This window comes from Haemorhous mexicanus, chromosome 13 (genome assembly GCF_027477595.1).
Source record: "Haemorhous mexicanus isolate bHaeMex1 chromosome 13, bHaeMex1.pri, whole genome shotgun sequence".
Taxonomy (NCBI): domain Eukaryota; kingdom Metazoa; phylum Chordata; class Aves; order Passeriformes; family Fringillidae; genus Haemorhous; species Haemorhous mexicanus.
In genome coordinates, this window is record NC_082353.1 from 15,806,327 (window position 1) to 15,825,703 (window position 19,377).

Below are 19,377 nucleotides of genomic sequence, written 5' to 3' on the forward strand. Positions count from 1 at the left end.
GGTGGTCCCCACGCAGGGGCACGGCCCCGGCCGCTCTCCGGCCGATCCCAGGCTCACCGCTGGCCCCGCGGGCGGCCCTGCTGACCTCCACATCCCCCACGCACCGAAATTCTGCTGAGCCCGGCCATTTCACACATCTGCCTGAATTTTAGCCGGGTTTTGCTGACTCCCTGTGCCGTCACAGGGAGTGCGGCGGGTGGGTGGGTGAGTGAGTGACACGCAGGGACATAGCTCCGCGGGGTGCCCATCCTGCGGAACGCGCGGGGGCCGGGCCGGGCCCCGCTGCGCGCTGGCTGTGGGGGCAAAAGCCGGGACACAGGGGGACGGGTTCGCACCAGAGCTGCCTCCACAGGGGGCCGAAGCGCAGCGCGGGCCGTTCCCCCGAGAAGCCCCGCAGCAACCGGCGCGGGGCCAGGACCGACCGGCCGCAGCGCGGCGGAAGGCGGCCCTGAGCGCCGGGACCGACGGCTCGTCTCGCCCCGCCCACAAACCGCCCCCTCGCCCACAAACCGTCATCCCGCCCTCCTATTGGCCCCTTCCCTCGCAGGGGGCGTGGCGGGAAATATACGTCACGGGAGCAGAGCTCGCTGATTGGTGGCGGCGGCGGCGGGCGGCCCCACCCCCGCGGTCCCACGCGCGGCCGGGCCCGCCCGGCGGGTACATTGTGCGCGGGGCCGCGCCGGGCCCGCTCCGCGCTCGCTCCGCGCTCCAGCCCTAGCCCCGCAGCCCCGCAGCCCCGCAGCCCCTGTCTCCTCGTCCCTGCCACCCCGCGCGGGGGGTGTCGCGCCTCACGGAGATTTCGACTCGGCCAAGCGACGGTGAGTGTTCTCCCCCCACATCTGGGTTCGCTCACTGCTGGCAGACCCCCTCCGACCACAGCGCTTGCTGGGGTTCGGAGCCCCGGGGACGGGGATGTGCCGGCCCCCGGCAGGAGGGACCATGAGTGCTGCCCCCGGTACCGGCCCGGGGCTCGCTAGGGCTTTGGAGCATCGTGTTCCATAGGCAGGAAGCGGCAGGAAAAGGTTTAGGGAGGGGAAGGTCTTTTCACTTCTAAAACAAAAAAAGAAAAAAATTAATAATTATTAAACCCCAGCTATTAATTTCATTAATGAGAAAGCCAGGTAGCATTGCTTTTTGCTTTGTTTTTCTTTTCTCCTCTTTCGTCCCTATATATACATATATCTCGAAACTGTGTTCCGAGGGACACAACATCAATGGCCTCTGTTGAAATCAGTATTAAATCAGTTTGAACAAGCCTGTCTAGAGAAGTGAGCAGGTTTGTGTGAGTGACTGAGCTGAGCTGACAGAGGAGAAAAATAGTTCTTCCTCCTCCTCCTCCTGTCCTCACAGGCCCCTTTGCATTTAAAAAAATTAAGAGCCTGTTTGGTAGTTGGGTTGTCTAAATTTGTTTTGTCTTTATTTTCTTTTTCTCTCCACTAGTGATTGTTGGGGTAGGGGGCTTAGACCAGCCAGACCTGTGCTTGGAAAATCTGCCCTCAGCTTTGCATAAGCAGGCAGCTGAATGTTTCATACCATTCCAGTGGAGAGTCCAAGTGTCATGACTGCTCTGTTTTCCTTTCCTGGCAATCTCTGCCCGTGTTCTCTTGTGATCTGCTGGAGTGATTTCCTCAGCCAGGGTGCTGTGGGATTTTGTAGCCTTCCTCCAGACATACCTCTTCCTCTCCAGGACAGATCCAGAGCCATAAGAAAAAAACAAGCAGCTCTGCAACCTTTATACTTTGACAACTTCCCTTGTTTTTCCTTCTTCTTTCCTGCATCTTGTGACACTTGTGTTTATTGAAGTTACCTTAGGAGCAACCCGAGATGTGTAACACAGCCCATGTGTTCTGCTGGTGGCCAGCTGCTGCTGTTGGCTCAGCTGCCCTGGTGACAGTCTCCATCCAGAGTTCTGAGCTCTCCTCCTCCTACTTTCTTGTCTCTGCTCCTGAGCTCTCCTCTATGTTCTGCTCTCTGTGCATCTCTCAAAGAGTCACTCCTTAATGCTATAGGATCCTTTCTGGGGCCTCTCTGTCTTCCTGGTCCTGTTTTCTGCTGCAAATCAAATTTTATCTGAAAGCATATTTTGTCTCTTTTGTGTCTTTAACCCCAGCCATCTGCTCTGGCTTATCTTTGTGATAAGCCCAAGTAAAGCACTTGGGGAGGAGGCATAGGTGGAAGTCTGCTCTGCAACAGGAAGGTGTGGGGTGGCACAAGATTCTCAGAATGAAAAGCAGAGTGAAAATTGCTGCAGGCTTGCACCATAATGTGGAGATGGGAGACTGTGAGCAGCTTCAGCACTGAAGAACTTAAATTTCCTATTCCTTTCTTGTTCATTTTCTCATTTGAGGATTGTTATCTGAAGTCCCCTGCCTCAGCATGTGTGCAGAGTGTGGTATCCTCTCCTGCTGTGTTTGGGGCAGGCTCAAGTAACTCAAGCAGGGAGGTTGGTGTCTCAGATGTTCCTTTGCAGAGGAGTTCAGGCCAGTTGAAAATGGTTTGACTGAAGGAGCAAGGCAAAATAAATTTGTGAAGGCGACAGCTTGGGGACAGATGACAAGGTATTGCATAACATATATTCCAAGTGTGTGAAAATGAGCATGAGTCTGATCCATAAGATGGTTCTTTTGGCTCTCGAGGGAGTGCTGGACATGTTCTGGTATGGAGATAAGGAGTGTGTGCATGCATATCTGTGTGTACATATGCACATGTGAATTATGATAGCATTTTTGTCCCTGTGGCGGTGACCAATGATTTCCAAAGCCTGCAGAAGTTCAGGTCCTGCTTAGCAGTCAGGGGACGTTTTAGGCAATGTTTAGGAGGTGGATGAGTGAAACAGGAAGGGCAGGATGTGGCCGTCTGTGGAGGTGGGAGAGGACAGGCAGAGTTGGAGGTGCGGATGGAAGTGTCAGCATTACAAAAGAGTGTTGAGCAGTGCCTTGGCTTGGCCCCGAGTAGGTGGGGCAGGACAGGCAGAGCTGGCCCAGGGTGTCAGTGGCAGCCACGCTGTGCTCAGGGACTGTGGAAGGGGCAGGTTTGGAGCCCTGTCAGCCCTTGACCTGAGGGCCAGATTTACTCCCCTCTCTCACAGGCTGTAGTTGGATTGCAGTGAGTGTAGCTGGCGCTGCTGAAAACAGTGGCTGCAGGGATGCTGGCTGGGAAGCATTTAGCTGTAACAAGCTACCCCAAGCCCCCCGGCCTGACCTTTAACCACCATCACATCACTCTGTCTTTGCTTATCAGCTTTATATCCCCGCAGTGGCTATTAGTATCACTCCAGCCAGAACAGACAGCTCTGTCTTTACCCCATTGCTTGAGCCTGGGAATGCTGCATGTCCCATAACCGCTCTCTGCTTGCTGACCATTAGTCTTTGCAAAGAGTACCAGTTTTATATGATGGCCTGTCACATTGTGGTGAGGCAAATTTATTACTGTACCACATTGGCAATCACTCTGCTCTGCTTGCAGTGTGTGCAGGATGCCTGAGGCAGCCTGGGCTGCTGCAGGGATGCCACAATGGCACATAACTTGCAAGCTGAGTGCGTGGTTTGATGCTGTGTGAGCCCCAAAATGGGAAAATCAGAGGTTTTTTTATTCCTTCTCTCCAAAGCCAGAGGGCAATAAGCAACAGCCTGTCTTGCAGCCCCAGACCCTTCAATATCTGTCAGTGCTTTACAATCCAGTTGGGAATGGATGTCCCCCATGCCCAGCAGCATGAGGGGCTAATCCGTTCAGGAGGCGTGAGGGCCTCCCATCTCCAGGGCTCTGAACTCCAGCCAGAATTGCAAATGAGCAAACCAAAGCTGCCAGTTGTACCATGATCTCCTGTCTGGCAGCGGAGTGGGGAAGGCAAAACAAAACCCCAGCTTAACTGGCCAGGCCCAAAATTGAAATCCTGCCCTGACAGCAGGCAGGCAGACAGACCTGTTTGGTGTGAGCATCCGTGACAGGGCTTTTGGTCAGCCAGGGCACTGGAGCACTCAGCTCTGCCAGCCTCAGAGCTGGGAGAGTGGGAGGATCTGAATAAGATCTCTGGAGTCAGCAGCTGCTGTGGTTATTCTGGCATAAATTTGATGTGTACCACATCTCATCTCCTAAACTCTCCCTGGGAAGTGGCATGTGGTTCCTCTGTGTTTGAAGTACCAAAGGTAATGTTGCCTTTGCAGCACATTAGCAAGTTTGGCTTGCTTGAAAAGGACTTTATCCTGCCCAGATGGGGCTGGGGTAGGTACTGCAGTCAAGTAGACTGTTCCTGTTCTGGAGCCTTTTGGGGTATAATTTGGAAGAGGGGATTGTGAACGCGCCTGCCTCCTCTGCAGCCCCCCATTCATTTTGCAAAGCGCCTGTGATTGATCTGGCAGAATGGGGTGTATTCACAAGCAGAGCTGGAGGGCAGCAGGAAGGACAAAACCCCACCACAGCCTCTGAAATGAATCACAGGCTCTGAAAAGATCCGCTGGGGTTAAGGCATAGCAGTGAAAAGCTATTGTCTGGAGCCTGGACTGTGGCTAAAAGCATTATTTATCCCAGTTTGGGTAGTGGTTGTAGGAGGGCGTGGTATTCCCAGGAACAGCAAAGCCAGTGTGTTTAGTGGTGAACATGAACTATTTGATTGTCACAGGTAGCTCAGGCAGCTTTTTGGAGTATCTCAGCTGCAGAGTAGCAAGTCCAGTACCTGATTTGCAAATAGAACTGCATGGATTGCATGCAAAGAGGATTTCCTACAGGTATTTTTATTGTGGTTGGTGCATGGTTGCCTTAGACTCAGATGGGTGCATGTCATAGATTTGAGGCACTACAGCTCCTTTACCAGTGCTTTTGTGAGACAAAACAAGAATCTCACTAATTGGTTCAGCTTGGCAATAATGTTCTGATTTTCTGTCAAGTAAGTGGCATTTAGTAGGTTCTTGTGGTGGCTGTAGGCTCAGAGTGGGGCACGGGTTTAAAGGGAGGAATGGTGGGTACTGCTGAGGATGGGATATGAGAATGAGTGGGATATGAAACTCAGACTGAGTTTCAAAATGTTCAGATATGTACCCGGATCTTCTCCAGACAATCTGATTCCTGGAGCCTACAGAATTGGGCTTGGAAAACCTCCCAGTTTCTGTCTGAGCCAACAGAAGGAGCCTTTCACATGGTCTCTCTGTTTTCTGTCTAGGATGTACAGGCTAGACTAGGAAGTGAGAAAATGAGAAGAAATGATAAGGATGCCTCCCATTCTCAAAGGTTGGGGCAGGATCAGAAATTCTGCACTGGGAGGATGGAGTCAGCTGCCTTTCCTTTGTTTGCCTGTTTGCAAACCTGGTGAAACATCAAGAGTTTGTCAGGAAGGGCCAATCCAGAGTGGTACCCTCTGATTCACAGCAGTTACATTGTCTGAATTCCAGCCTGCAAAATCCCAATTGCCTCTTTGCTGTGTTAGTCATCCTGAAGAGAACAGGAACAAATTTGGCTAACACAGGCAAACCACTAAATTCACTGGAATGGCTGGAGATGAACCCAACCTGTAAGAGAGCAAAGTCTGCATGCAGGCACACAGAGTGGACAGAGCAGAGGGCATGCCTGGGACATGATGCAGTGAAGGTCCCGTGCTGCCCACCTGGCAGCAGTCCAGGCTCCACACTCAACAAGCGTGGTGCTGCACTAAATGCCAGGTGCAATTTTAATTCCTTTCATCTCAAGCACTCTTGACAGAAGAGCATTATCAGTGTGGAGCATTTCAAGCAGCTCCAAGCTGTGTACCTGACGGTCTGCTGTGTTATGCAAGGACAGGAAAATCATCAGAAAACATCTTCACATTTGTTCCTTCCCCTTTCTTGTTTTTTATGTCTCTCCCCCACCATCCTTTCCTGTTTTCTTTTAAAGCTCAAGCTGCCTCTGAGTACGTGAATGCCTGCATGTAACAGATCCCCTTTCTCAAACCTTTTGATGGTCTCCAGTGCTGGGAAATTGCATCTGAAACACAGCTCTATCTGGCTCTGTGTTTGACAGCGTGTTGCCTCACTGCTCTTTCTCCTAAGCAGTTTTGCAAGGAGCTCTTCCCTGTGAAGACAACACAGTAGGTGACTTTTATATTTCTACTTTGCTACTCTCTACAGTAAAAAGGGAGAAATTGGTTCTATAGCAGTAATTTTGGCCTGGGATAATGGTGCTGGCCTAAGCACCAGGTGGTGGAGTCCATGAGGGCATTGGAAAGGTACAGATATTTGGGATGAGAGAGCAGGCACATTACTAATTAAAAGAGAATTGATCCCACCACTTTCCGGGAGAAGTTAAACTTTGACCAAGTTCAAGACAGAGTTTCACCCGACAGAGTTGACAGTGTGAGATGGGGAGAAAATAAAGATGAATCTTATGCCTGCTGTCACTGGCCATTCCAGGTGGGTCTGCTCTGATTTGTAAGGAGTGTCTGTATGCTGTAGTACAGCCCATGCATGGAGGGCCCATATGGCTTCTTGGGAATGAAACTGCTGCAGTGTGAGCAGTTTCATCCAGGTCTTCTGAGCTGAGCCAGCAAGGAACCTGCCTATTTATTTACTTATTTACAGCTTTAAATAGTTCATGGTTGAGTAGGGCAAAAAGAAACGTGTTCTGCTTGCTGCTTTTCTCATGGGCGAAACAGAAAGTGTCAGTTTTGGATCATGGGACTTGGGGTCTTTGTTGGTGTTTAGCCAGCCTTTCTGATCTTGGGAGAACATTCGTAAACCCTGTAGTTTTGCTCTTCTAAGCAGAAATGATTCTTGATTCCCTGAAGTCCCACTGGGGAGCATATTAATCACTCTCAAATCTTGTCCTTTTGAAAGCAAGCAGGATGTCAGCTGGTGATTCCCTGCAGGAATGAAATTGGAGATTTGTGGAGAGCCCCTTGGTTTGAGATGGAGGGGAAACCCCAAGCCTGGCTAATTATAGTTCATGTATCAATAACCTTTCTGAGCTGTTCTCTCATATGCAGTTCTTTTGTGATTAAGGACAGGGCCTGATACAGCTTCAAAGTGTCTGTCTAAGAGGCACTTAGGTTTTTCAAGAGGTGGTGGAGTATGTTTTGAGGTTCTCCTAAAGGACCATTCCAGCAGGGCTCTGGAAGGGTGCCCCATCAGCCTGGGATGGAAAGTCCTCTGCTGGGGTGTGGTTTTTAGGAAGCAAAAGGCACTCGGACAGGAGAGCTGTGGTTCTTCATGTGGGGAGTTTGGCCAGCTCTCTGCTTTTGTTTTTCTCTTGTTCTCTTTGCAAGCTTTGTCCTGTCCAGAGAGACTGCTGGGGCGTTTTCTTCATGAGCTGAGATTTGAGGGGTCTTTTTTTCTTGAGCCAACTCCTTCCTTCTTTCAGGATTGCTGTCTGCCGTGTCTGGATGAGTGGAAGGATTTTCAAAGCAACCTTATCTTGCTCTGCTGGAAAAAACCTGTCTTTCCCATCCTGGCTGCACAAAGGCTGCAGACAGCCAGGGGAATACTTCAGCCAGCAGACAGCATTGGATAGCTGTCAAAAAGCTGATGCCCCTCTGCCCTCATCCATATGGAAGAAGGATTATTATCTGCCTCTGTGTGCAGTAAGATCCTTTTAAAGGTGATGCAGTAGATATTTATTTTTTCAATAACTGCCTTTCGAAGGAAAAGAAATGAATGCAGCGTGGAGAAATTCAAGCCCCAATTTGTTCAGGTTGTGCCTTCTGCTGTTCCCATTGACATGGCTGTTCCACAACAGCTTCCTGCATGATGGAAGATGCAGCTGGGAGCTCTGATAACCCCCGGGCTCTCACAGAGCAGGTGGGAGCTTGGCAAGGGCCACTGACAGGTTGCTTTGTGTAAAGTACTCCTCATTCAGAGTGGTTCTGCTTTTTCTCTTTAGCTCAGTAGCTGGGTAAGGGAGCAAGGAGTGTGGTAGGGGCCAAATTGTGCTCTGAATGTGTCTGCTTCAGGGAAGTGCACGTCACAGATCCAGCCTGCTCATGGCTGCAGTTAAACATGGCTTAAACCAAAGCACTTCTGTGCATGTCGTGAAACTGTAGAAGACACTTTGCCTACAGGCTTCTGAGGTTTGTCAGTTGCTACATTTTGGAAGAAATTTGCCAGATGAAGTAGCTGCTGCCTGCAGTTTCTGTTTGTCTGATATGGGTGAGATGATGCCAAGGTCTCTGGTAGACTGAGGCATGCAGTGAGGGGAGTTATTAGGGGGAGGATTAGTGTCTGCCACTTTTCTGCTTGTGCCCAGCTATGGCAGGATCCAAGAAGCTCTCAGAAAAAGCTGTTTGGGTGTCGCTGAAAACCACAAGCAAGGCTTTCTGGTGAGATGGCTGCACCCCAGAGTTCAGGGGCTGCTTTAGTTTCAGTTTAATGGTCTGTCTACCCCTGCTTGTCTGTGACCAGTGACATCCAGTGTCATAACCCCACTCCAGGAGAGGCCAAGTAAAGGGGCTGTGACTGTGTCCTCTTTAGCTTTCAGAATTCCAGCTGTGCTGGGGGTCAGTTGGTGCCTGTAGTGAACATGATAGAAAGAACAGTGCTGGGAACTGGACTGCCAATTTATTCCCTGGATATTCTTCAATACATGTAAGATAGAAATATTATTTGCCTCCAAGTTCCCTGGGATAGATATTTGATGCTGGAAGCCTGAGATTTGAAATATGTGTGTGTGTGCACATGTGTGATATATGTATGTGTCCTTATGTGTATGGATATATAAAAAATGGCTTTGCTGCAGCTTTTATATAGACATTTCAATTTTTTAAATGACCTGCTCCTTCCACTCTGAGTAGGTGCTTTTAATCTTAGTGTCAGAAAAATCATTGCTCCATTCCTGCAGTCTCTGTTTGTTTCCATAGCTGTCCTATATAAATTGCTTCTTTTTTTGTGCATAAGCAAATCAAAGGTTGACACTGAATAGCTGACCTGAGCTGTGAGAAAAGAAAGCCATAGCAGTGGCAGGGTGGTTTCTGAGGTTGTAGGAATAGGAACCTAAATCAATAGCTTTTAGCAGACTCATTAATGTTTCATTTGTATTCCTCGCTTCGGCGTTGACATGGGAATCCAAATAACCCCTTAAATTAGTGTTGTTCCTGTGCTGGGTGTAGATGTTGGAAACATTTCCTTCAGATGCACTTCAAAGTGCTGTTCCATAATGGCATTTTCCTTCCTGTTTTGGAGCCGTGGTTCTGCACAGCCTCCAGTCACGAGTGAAATGAGCTTGTCAGCCTCTGTCCCAGGCTGCCAGAGTTTAGGCCATGGATATGGACATTTCCCACCTGACTACCCACATCAGTGTTCCTGCCCACACTCCGAGGCTGAGCAGGACTTGTGGCTGCTTGGGCAAGCTGTTGTTTCTGCATGGAGAAGTGCAGAGACTTTTCCCTGGACTGTGACACAGCCCTGAGGAATGAGTGAGGCCTCGAGAAGACCAACCTCAATAACTCTTGACAGCGGGCGGGGAAGGAGCAACATGCCCACAACTGTTTGTCTAATTCAGGCTCTTTTGGAGGTGCTGGAGAAGCAGGGGCAGGAAGCTCATGAGCAGAGCCTGAGTCAGGCAACTTATCTGGCCATCTGCCTCTTCCTGAGGTCATCCACCCATGGAGTGTGGGAGGGTTGAGCAGCTCCAGGTCACTGCCAGGTCAAGGCTGTGACCTGCCGGCAGCCTGGGGGCGCAGCAGCCATTCTCTCAGCATTTTGTGGTTTCCTCCAAGACCCCAGTGCTGGCTGAGGAAGACTGGGCTCATCTGCAGACCTTGTGTTTGCAGGCTGGAGAGACCCTTGAGAAATCCCAGCCTGTGAAGAGAAAGTTAAGAAAAAAAAAACCCATCCAACCAACATTAACAAAAAGAACCCATCTAAAAAGCCTTCCTCAACTGTCTTGTCTAAACAATTCGGTGACTGGAGTGAAGGTTGACCCACTTCTGATTTTTTTTAGGTTTATTTTTCAAACCTTGGGACGAGTTCTGTATTAACTTTCTCCTGTAAGAGAGGTCTGTGTCTGTCTGCTTTAGTTACATGGGAAGCAAAATACAACTGGCTAAAGCATTTTGGAGTAAATGAGTTGGATTTTATCATCTAGGTAGTATTAATTTGATTAGTCCAAAGGGGTTTTTTTCTACAGGCAAGGATTGGTATCAGGTAGCACTTAAGTGAAATAGTAGCTAATAAAAGCCTTGTGTTTGATTCTGCCTGTCTGGTAAAAAACATAATTTATGTCTTTCTTTTGTCTTATTCTGAATAGAATCTGTCCTGAAAAATGTTTAAGTCACATGAGATGTCTGGTGAGTTTTATAATCAAAAAGTGCAACAAATGGGTTTGGTAAAATCAGTTCAAACTTTTGGCCTCTGCTGGTAATTAAATATTTTGTACATAAAACCTGTAGCAGTTGCTTTTCCTAAACCTGCAGTAATCTACATGAAAATCAGAAGCCAAACTTAATTTCTGCTGAGCCAAGAACAGACCAATGCCCTTTATCCTGGATAGTCTGCTCTCTCTATGCTGTTTTCTAAGGAAAAATAACTCTTCTGCGGTTTGCCAATACCCTCTGGGGGCTGTTGAAACAATCTACACCAAGTTTGGGGTTTGATTGCCTCACTTTGTTGCTCCTTTGTTGAAACCAAAGCAGAATTTCCCCCTTCACCCCACTCTGCTTTCTTGCCCTGCTCAGCCTGAGTTAAATTTCTTGGAGGATGCGAGAGTGCAGGAGCCACAGGGATGTCACCTGCAGCTTTGAGATCCACTGGCAGTGTACCAGGGTTGGATAACTAATGCATGTGTTCTCCATGGCTTATATCAGTCAGGACAAGGGAATGATGGTTTCCCTGTTTGTCTCCCTGCAGGCAAGAGCTGCGCCACCATGTCCGTCAGCGTGCACGAGAACCGTAAATCCCGCACCAGCACCGGCTCCATGAACATCTTGCTTTTCCACAAGGCCTCCCACCCGGACTGCGTCCTGTCCCACCTGAACACCCTGCGCAAGCACTGCATGTTCACCGATGTCACCCTTTGGGCAGGGAACAGGTCCTTCCCGTGCCATCGGGCAGTGCTGGCTGCCTCCAGCAGGTACTTCGAGGCCATGTTCAGCAACGGCCTCCGGGAGAGCCTGGATGACGAGGTGAACTTCCATGACAGCCTCCACCCAGAGGTGCTGGAGCTACTGCTGGACTTTGCTTACTCCTCTCGGATCATTATCAATGAGGAGAATGCTGAGTCCCTCTTGGAGGCTGGGGACATGCTGCAGTTCCACGATGTCCGAGATGCAGCGGCTGAGTTCCTGGAGAAGAACCTCTACCCTTCCAACTGCCTGGGCATGATGCTGCTCTCGGATGCTCATCAGTGCCGGCGGCTCTATGAGCTCTCCTGGAGGATGTGCCTGGTCAACTTTGAGACTGTTCACAAGAGTGAGGATTTCAACAACCTTTCCAAGGACACTTTGCTGGACCTCATCTCCAGTGATGAGCTGGAAATCGAGGATGAAGAAAAGGTCTTTAAGGCTGTCATGCAGTGGGTGAAATATGACCTGGATGAGCGGAAGGCTTATCTCCCAGAACTTCTGAGGAATGTTCGTCTGGCTTTGCTTCCTTCAGAATGCCTCAAGGAAGCCTTGGCTTGCGAGGACTTGATCATGGTGGATGAAAGGAACAAGCTTGTCCTGGATGAAGCTATTCAGTGCAAGAAGAAGATCCTCCAGAATGATGGGGTGGTCACCAGCCTCTGTGCCAGGCCTCGCAAAGCTGGGCACACCTTGCTGATCCTGGGAGGACAGACCTTCATGTGTGATAAGATCTACCAAGTGGATCACAAAGCAAAGGAAATTATTCCCAAAGCGGACCTGCCAAGTCCACGGAAGGAATTTAGTGCCTGTGCCATCGGCTGCAAAGTGTACATCACTGGAGGCAGGGGCTCAGAGAACGGCGTCTCCAAAGATGTTTGGGTTTATGACACCGTGCATGAGGAATGGTCCAAAGCTGCCCCAATGTTAATCGCGCGGTTTGGGCATGGCTCAGCCGAATTGGAAAACTGCCTGTATGTGGTTGGTGGACACACTGCAGTAGCTGGAGTCTTCCCTGCTTCTCCTTCTGTTTCCTTGAAGCAAGTAGAGAAATACGACCCCATATCCAACAAGTGGATGATGGTGGCTCCGTTGAGGGACGGAGTGAGCAACGCCGCGGTGGTGAGCGCCAGGCTGAAGCTCTTTGTCTTCGGTGGGACCAGCATCCACCGAGACATGGTGTCCAAAGTGCAGTGCTATGATCCAGCTGAGAACAGATGGACCATCAAAGCCGAGTGCCCGCAGCCCTGGCGCTACACGGCGGCCGCTGTCCTGGGCAGCCAGATTTTCATCATGGGAGGAGACACGGAGTTCACGGCAGCCTCCGCCTACCGCTTCGACTGCGAGACGGACCAGTGGACGCGCATCGGGGACATGACGGCCAAGCGCATGTCCTGCCACGCCCTGGCCTCGGGGAACAAACTCTATGTGGTAGGAGGCTACTTTGGCACTCAGAGGTGCAAAACGCTGGACTGCTATGACCCCACGTCAGACACGTGGAACTGTATCACCACGGTGCCTTACTCGCTCATCCCCACAGCTTTTGTCAGCACCTGGAAGCACTTGCCCTCGTGATGAGGGGCAGGGCCTGGGGGCTTGTTTCCAGGAGGTCAGTGAAGGTAAGGGTCTCCTCCTCTTAAATTAAAAATTACCATCTTGCCTCAGTTGTATCTCCACACACCATGCTGAAGCCACAGGTGCTCATGAAGTAATTTTATAGGGAAAGAACGTTTAAAAGTGGGATGCAGAGCCAGGAAAGAATAACCAGCTCTGCAGTGCTCTAGTGTAAGTCTAGATAGTTCCAAGGGTTCTCTTATTTCCAGATGATCCTCGCAGTATCTTAAGAGATACATGTGCACAGACGGATGGGGCTCCTCTCCTTCTGCTCCAAGGTAGCTGGATATACCAGCCTCACCCTTCTGTGGGGGAGTGGATGGGCAGATGAGTCCACACCTGCTCTCACCATGGAATACATCCTGTTCCCATGCAGCTGAGGTTGTTAAGGTTCCTAAAAACACTTGTATGTGACTCCTGGGAGATACCAGGGCAACAACTGCTTTGGAATGTCTCAGTAGTTTGATATTTTTGCTGATTTTTCTGGTTGATGTATTTAGAACTGTTGAATATGTAGGCAAGTGACCCTTGGAATGCCAGCAAATCCTGGTTCTCTTTTTATGCTCTCTATTTACATTTCAGTGGGTAGCAGAAGCAAAAGCATAGAAGCCATGGTGCATTTGATGGTCTTGGTGTTTATTTATCATCCAAACAGTTGCTTGTTAAATCAGAACTTCTGAGACTTCTGTGTCAGACCTGAGTGGGAGGGAAGGGGTTTTGTAACCAGAAGAAGAATGTGTTTATCAGTGTTTTGGGTTGTGTGGGAATAAGAAAGTTGGTGGAAACCCATGATGTGTCTCATTCTGGCACTCTGATTTTCTCTTGCTCAGGGAAGGTGCTCCTGGGACAGGGTTTCTGGTTCCTCCTCTCTCCTCCCCAGTGGGGTGTTTGGTTGCTGTTCTGGTTGTCAGTGTGGCTCCACAGGGCTTTGCATGTCCTCACCAACCTGTGCTGAGACGCAGCTGGCCTGACAAAGCCCAAAAACTCTTCTCAACTTGCATTGTGAAAGCAGATAGTGATACAGGCAGCATTTAGATAGCATCACCTTCCCAGGAAGTCACTAACACGTCTGCTAGCTCAGTGTGCAGGTTTCTCAGTGCCAGCAGCACACACAGCCCTGCTCTGGTGGTTGCAGCCTGCATCCCAGCCAGCTGAAGGAGCTGGGAAACCCTCACTATGGGTGTGGGATTGACAAGCTTCACTTACAGTTTTATTTGGAAAGTGGGGACTGTGGGGAGGGAAATTCTTCCACAGACTCATCAAAATCCACTTCACTTAATACAGGGAAGAAGGAATGCTGCCCAAAGCCTCTAACACCCTCTCACTTCCCTGCTTTCCACTTGGTGTGGTTGGTGCGCCTGGGAATCGCCCAGCGGGTGAAATTGCTGGCACCTCCCAGTGATCATCTTTTTTGATGCCAGGTGGGAACCAAGGAGGAGTTCCTGGCACCTCAGCCAGGGATTAGCCCAACATGACCACCTGCTTTTCTCAGGTGGGGAAAAAAATCACCCAGGGCATTACGCTGGTCTTTGTGAAACACCTGGTTTTAACATGGGTTGGACCACCATGAGGGCAGGGCAAGAGTGGAAAGGGTTAAAATGAGACCTTAAAGTGTTCCCAGCACTGTAAGATAATGGCCTTTCCAAATTCTCCTCCTCAGGCGTTGCCTAGCATCTGTCACAGTGGCTCAGTAATCTAATTAACTGTCACTCGGCTATTAAATATTGCAGCCAAGACTGTGAGGACTCCATCATTTTCAGCTCAGGTCAATGGGGCCTCCCTTTAAGAGCCATCCTAGAGCTGACAGTTAATTTTCTCTGGTAGCAGATGCATCTGAATATTAAAGCTCAACACCAGCCACATGGCTGGGAGTAGGAATAAGGGGTAGTTTGAGATGGGAGTCAATTCCTCAGCCTCTGAATAAAAAACAGTCTTCAAAGTCACAGTGATGTTATTTTCCTCTCCTACCTTTTTTCCTCCCTACTGTTTTTGGGTTGTTCAGACCTAATAAATAACTTTGTGGGGGTTGCGTTGGTTCTTCTTTCCCCCCTGTAATTGGGAGCCTGACACAAGCACAGAAAACTAGAAACTGCAAATAAAACTGGTGAAAAGTCACTGTGTGAGGGTTTTATGTGCTTTTTTGGCTCTGCCTCCAGTCTTCGGTTAAAAGAACTATTTAAAATACATGCAAGCTCTTGCCAGAAAGAATGTCTGTCCACGTGATTTTTCTAGAGTGGGTTTTTTTTTTAGTAAGTTTTATTTCATTTAGTGAGTGAATGTCCCTGATGTGTACATGCTGCCCAGGCTGGAGCAGCCACATCCCATGTGCCTGCCTTGGCTGTCCTGGCTGTGCAAAAACTGGGCTTGGGAGCTGGGGTAACTGGCTGTAGGATCCTATGGCTATGATCCAGTTCTCCCCATTGTCCTATTGCAGGTCTGGCTGAGGGGTTTTCTGGTTTTTGCAGCTCCCACTGTGGAAGGTCTCTTCTCAAACACCTGATTTCGTTCTTATGGGATCCTTCTTCAAGCAGGGATGCCCAGAAGGCAGGCTGGCCAGCACCTGCCCAGTTTCCTATGGAATTGCCTGTCCTCACCTGGAAAAACTCAGGAGCAACCACCCCTCAGAGCAGAGCAAGGTGGGCTGGTGCAAAAAGGCCTGGGCAATCACATGGCAGGAGACAGTACTTTGTACTCATGGAAAAAACAACCTTCTGCCCATAAACTGGTCCCTGAAAACCAAATAGTCTGTCCTTGATAAATGTTGGTCATAAAGCACCCAGCCTGCCTTTCCTGTGAAGCATAAAACCGATCAGCTGGAAATGCTTCCTCGAGGGCATGGCCTTAGCCCTTTGCAGACAGAGCGGGGACACGTTTCAGCAGAGGTCCCAGCAGTGCTGCCAAGGAGGCCCTGTGACATTAATTTAGTGCTTATTGCCCACAGTTAATTCCAGGGATCAAGTGTGATTAGCAGTATGAAATGTGAAAGCCTCATCCCCTCCCACCCGAGGTGGTGGAGCCATAGGGGAGGCAGAACATGACAAATGAGCACGAGGCTAATCAAGACTCTGTGTTGATAAGGACAAGCACAGCCCAGCCTGGGGGAGGGTGGTGGGTGGTTTGTCACAGCCCTGTGCAGAGAGAGCTGCTGGGGACAACTCAACCCCTCCTCAGAGGTGACTTCAGGCAGCACCAGGAACAGGTTCTCCAAGCTGCCTGTCTCCACATTAAAGTGGCTTCTCCACACTATCTGTCCTGTGTGACACTGATTTTCACGGGGCAGAGTCACAGATGGGTGGTGGGATGGTCACTTCAGATTTCATGGTCCAGCCAGGGAAGGTGAATTTGAAAGAGGAGTCACTGCATCCATCTGTGCTGCCTCCTGAGCCTCAAATGCTTTCCTGGGGTGGAGATGTTAGAATTCCCATCTCCAAACAAACGGGACAACCCAAACCCTGTAGCATCAAGAAGCCAGGGGTTCCCTGCCCAGAGGTTCCTAATCAGGTGCTTTTTAGCTCCTACAGGAGCCTCCTCACAGTCTTCACTGTAGGGAGCAGAGGCTGGTGGCTGGGCACTGCTCAGGCACCGATTCCTGGGCTGCATCCAGAAGCTCAGAGTTGATCTTGTGGCTTCCACTGGAGCCCTTTGGTGTGTGCTTAGCTCCCCTGAGGGCTGAGGGTGGCACCAGCAGCTGGTGCCTGCCTTTGGGTGGGCACCAAGTGGTTGAATGGTTTTGAGGCTGTTCTGGCACCTGAAATCTAAACTTTGGCCCCAGAGCTCCTGCAAAGATTTAGGCCATGTGCCAGGCCCTGAGCTGTATTCCAGTACCACACTCACACTAGGAATTGGGTCAGTTCCATGGCTTTTCCTGGTTATTATATTACAGCTTAGATAACAAGCCTTTTTTTGCAAAGACACCTTTACAGCTGCCTGGTGTGGTTCCCTTCCCATGCCAAGCAAAGAGCAGCCCAAAAAAACTCAGGATATCTCCTGGCTCCTAGAGGCTGCTGCTCACCTGCATGCTGCTGGGCTGGGTGGTTGCTTGCAACCTGCTGGAATTCCTGGAACAGAGTCACAGCTGGTTTCTCCCTGTGGCTCCTAGGGAAACCCATTTGCATGTGTATAATAGGGAGGCCGGATAAACAGGGATTGCAGTTTTTCTGCCACTGCTGCTCTTTCCAAGTGGCTGGTTGTCTCTGAAGCCAGTTTATCAGGCAGTGTTGGAAGGGAGTGGCTGGCCTGGGGAGGAAAGTCGATGAAAATCAGGCTTTTCCTAACCCTGGGCAGATGGAAACATGTGCAGTCTGAGCTTGGCCCCAGACTGTATTAATCAACCCCTTGGAAATGTCAATGATACGGATGTTTTTGGAGGAATCTGTGGAAAAAGAGAAAAAGGGTCTTTTTGTTTTGTCTGTTTCAGTTTTTGGGCCCTCTTCCTTGCCCTAAAAAAAAAAAGAGAGTGAAAACTTTTCTCTCAATTTTTCATTCCCTTATCATGTCCACTGAAGTTCTGGCTCTGAGCCCTCCCCAGCTGAAGCCCCCTCTCCTGTCCTGCACAAGCAAAGGACACCCCAGCTCCAAAAGAAACCAGCTGCTTTCCACCTCACCCACCTCAGGGAGTCGGGGTGACCCCAGTGAGTGCCCTGTGTGGGCTGAGCTGAGCATCACACCAGCTAATGAGCTTTCTCTTTCCTTCCCCAGATGCCAGAGTCACATCCATGTCCCCTCTCTTGCGGCTGGAGCCAACACAGTGACCGAGAGCCTCCTGTCCTCCCGCACGGGACTCCGAGGCAACTTCCACATCCCTCCCTGACACCAGCATGGGAGGCACAGCTGAGGCCCCACTGCCTGCATCACACCACGGGGTCACCAAGGGCTACCCAGCCCCACCACTGGTCACTGGCCACTGTGCAGGGATGGAGCTGAGAGCACTGCCTTGCCAGGCTGGGCACAGAGGGCACAGGGATGGCCTGTGGACTCTCATGGACCAATAGAGATGGGGAGATGGAGGCTGCATCCACCAGCAAACGTGGCTGGGTAGCCCTTTTTGTTACGCAGTTGGGGGGCTTAAGAGATATTAATATGTTTTTCTCTAAAGCAGTGAACTTGCCGTTGGCAGTGCTTGCTGCTTGGGTGACTTGGAAGTGTTTGTTAAAGGGAACAAGGTGAGAGCATCTGTCTCTCCCCATCCTCTGGCCATTTCATAGAGCAAGGGCTATTGAAATATTAAAACACAGGAGCTTGGGATGGCTGCCAGCATCACCACGTACTGTGACAAAACAGGGCAGATGCCTTTTGGTTTGTACTTTGGGCCTTTTAAATTTTTCCCCACCCCTTTTCTCACTGCTGTGATTTGGTCAGAGGCCGGGTAGCTCCCCACACACAGCTGCTGGGAAGAGCACAGGGCTCTGTTAGTGTGCCAAGGCAGCAGAACCAACTGCTGAGATATTCCCCAGATAAAGCCCACTGCATGCTCAGAGCTGGTCTGCTGAGCTTCTCTGCGCGTGGGTGAGGCTCTCATTGGCAAAGGAGCAGAAAAAGGGGTGCAGTGGAGAACATGCCTTGGGAAGGGGCACATTGGCTCCAGCAAGGCTTCAGTGGGAGAGCAAGGGATTAGGGTGGGCTGGGGAGGGATCCCCCTCCTTCCTGCTGCACCCCACACCCTGGCTTCCCCTTGGAGAGATGTGAGCATTTCTGACAGCGTGCTGCCTGCCAGCCGTTGGGCTGAGGCTGCCCCAGGTTATCCACGCACGCTGGCTGCCAACTGTGTTTGGGATTATGCATCCAAGAGCTGTCAGCCCGAGCCATTCCTCATTTTGCTGTGGAGGAAGGCACGTGGATTTCAGGCTGTCAGTACCGGGATGCGGCTGACCGGCCACTGCCGAGGACTGGTCCTGCACTGCCCCAGCATCCTGCTTCCCTGCACAGCAGATCTCCAGATTCTCCAGGCTCGCCTCTCACCCCTGGATGGGGCTGGGCTGTAGCCTGGCCAGCTGAATGATGCAATGCCATGAAAAGCCTTGACACAGCTTCAAACAGCAGAGGTCTTTTCGGAGCAGCGGGTGCCGTCGCTGCCGGGAAGAACACACGTTCTGCACCGCCAGTCTGCGATGAGCTGGATGACGTTTATTTACATCTTCTAGGCTTTTTTTTTTTTTTTTTTCCCTTCAGCTGCTTGTGAACTTTAATAAAAATGATGATCTGGGAAACTGTTTGTGTGTTTTTCACAGGAGTCTTCATTCAGAAGTTGGATTTAGGTCTAATAACAGGGCCGGGGACTAATAACAGGGTTGGCACTCCATGGGGTGGTTCACAAACAGCCTCCAAAGCAACCAGCCCAGCTGTAATTATTATTGCTTCAGTGCTTGGGAAACTGAGGCACAATGTCAAGTGTCTTGTCCAAGGTTAATGTTAGATCTGGGAATTAAATCCAGGGCTCCTCATGTCCTGAGGACATCATGTGGCTCTTTGTTCTACAGCTGCTCTCACTCAGCCCGTCCATGCCATGGTTTCAGGAGAACTTGCAAGTCTGCAGTGCTAATAACACCTGCCAAATAGGTTGAGGGGCCCAGTGCAGACACAGCTGTACTCCTGCAGGGAAAGCCAGTAATTTCTAAGGAAGACAAGAAGAATTCATGCTTCTGTTTTCCTTATTTGCCTTCTCTTGGCTGCTGCAGCTCCCAAAAAAGGGGCCTTTTGACAGGAGAGATGCGCTTTCCAGCTGGAGCTCCTTTCCACACTCCTCTTCATGT

At 50.2% G+C, this 19,377-nt stretch overlaps 1 protein-coding gene across 2 annotated transcripts; it reads left to right on the forward strand.

Annotated features, from left to right (window-relative positions):
- Window positions 1–642: 642 nt before the first annotated feature.
- KLHL25 (kelch like family member 25) lies at window positions 643–18,834 on the forward strand. 2 transcript variants are annotated; one of them, XM_059858559.1, is made up of 4 exons: window positions 643–818; window positions 5,863–6,055; window positions 10,803–12,633; window positions 17,327–18,834. In XM_059858559.1, the coding sequence occupies exon 3, from the start codon at window positions 10,820–10,822 to the stop codon at window positions 12,587–12,589; it is 1,770 nt and encodes a 589-aa protein (XP_059714542.1). In that variant the 5' UTR covers window positions 643–818; window positions 5,863–6,055; window positions 10,803–10,819; the 3' UTR covers window positions 12,590–12,633; window positions 17,327–18,834. The 2 variants fall into 2 exon arrangements, with proteins under 2 accessions (XP_059714542.1, XP_059714541.1); XM_059858558.1 differs by lacking the exon at window positions 5,863–6,055 and having other exon boundaries at window positions 644–818.
- The last annotated feature ends 543 nt before the right edge of the window (window positions 18,835–19,377 follow it).

Coding starts and splice junctions, on each gene's coding strand:
- KLHL25 (XM_059858559.1), top strand. CDS start 10,820: ATGTCCGTCAGCGTGCACGAGAACCGTAAATCCCGCACCAGCACCGGC.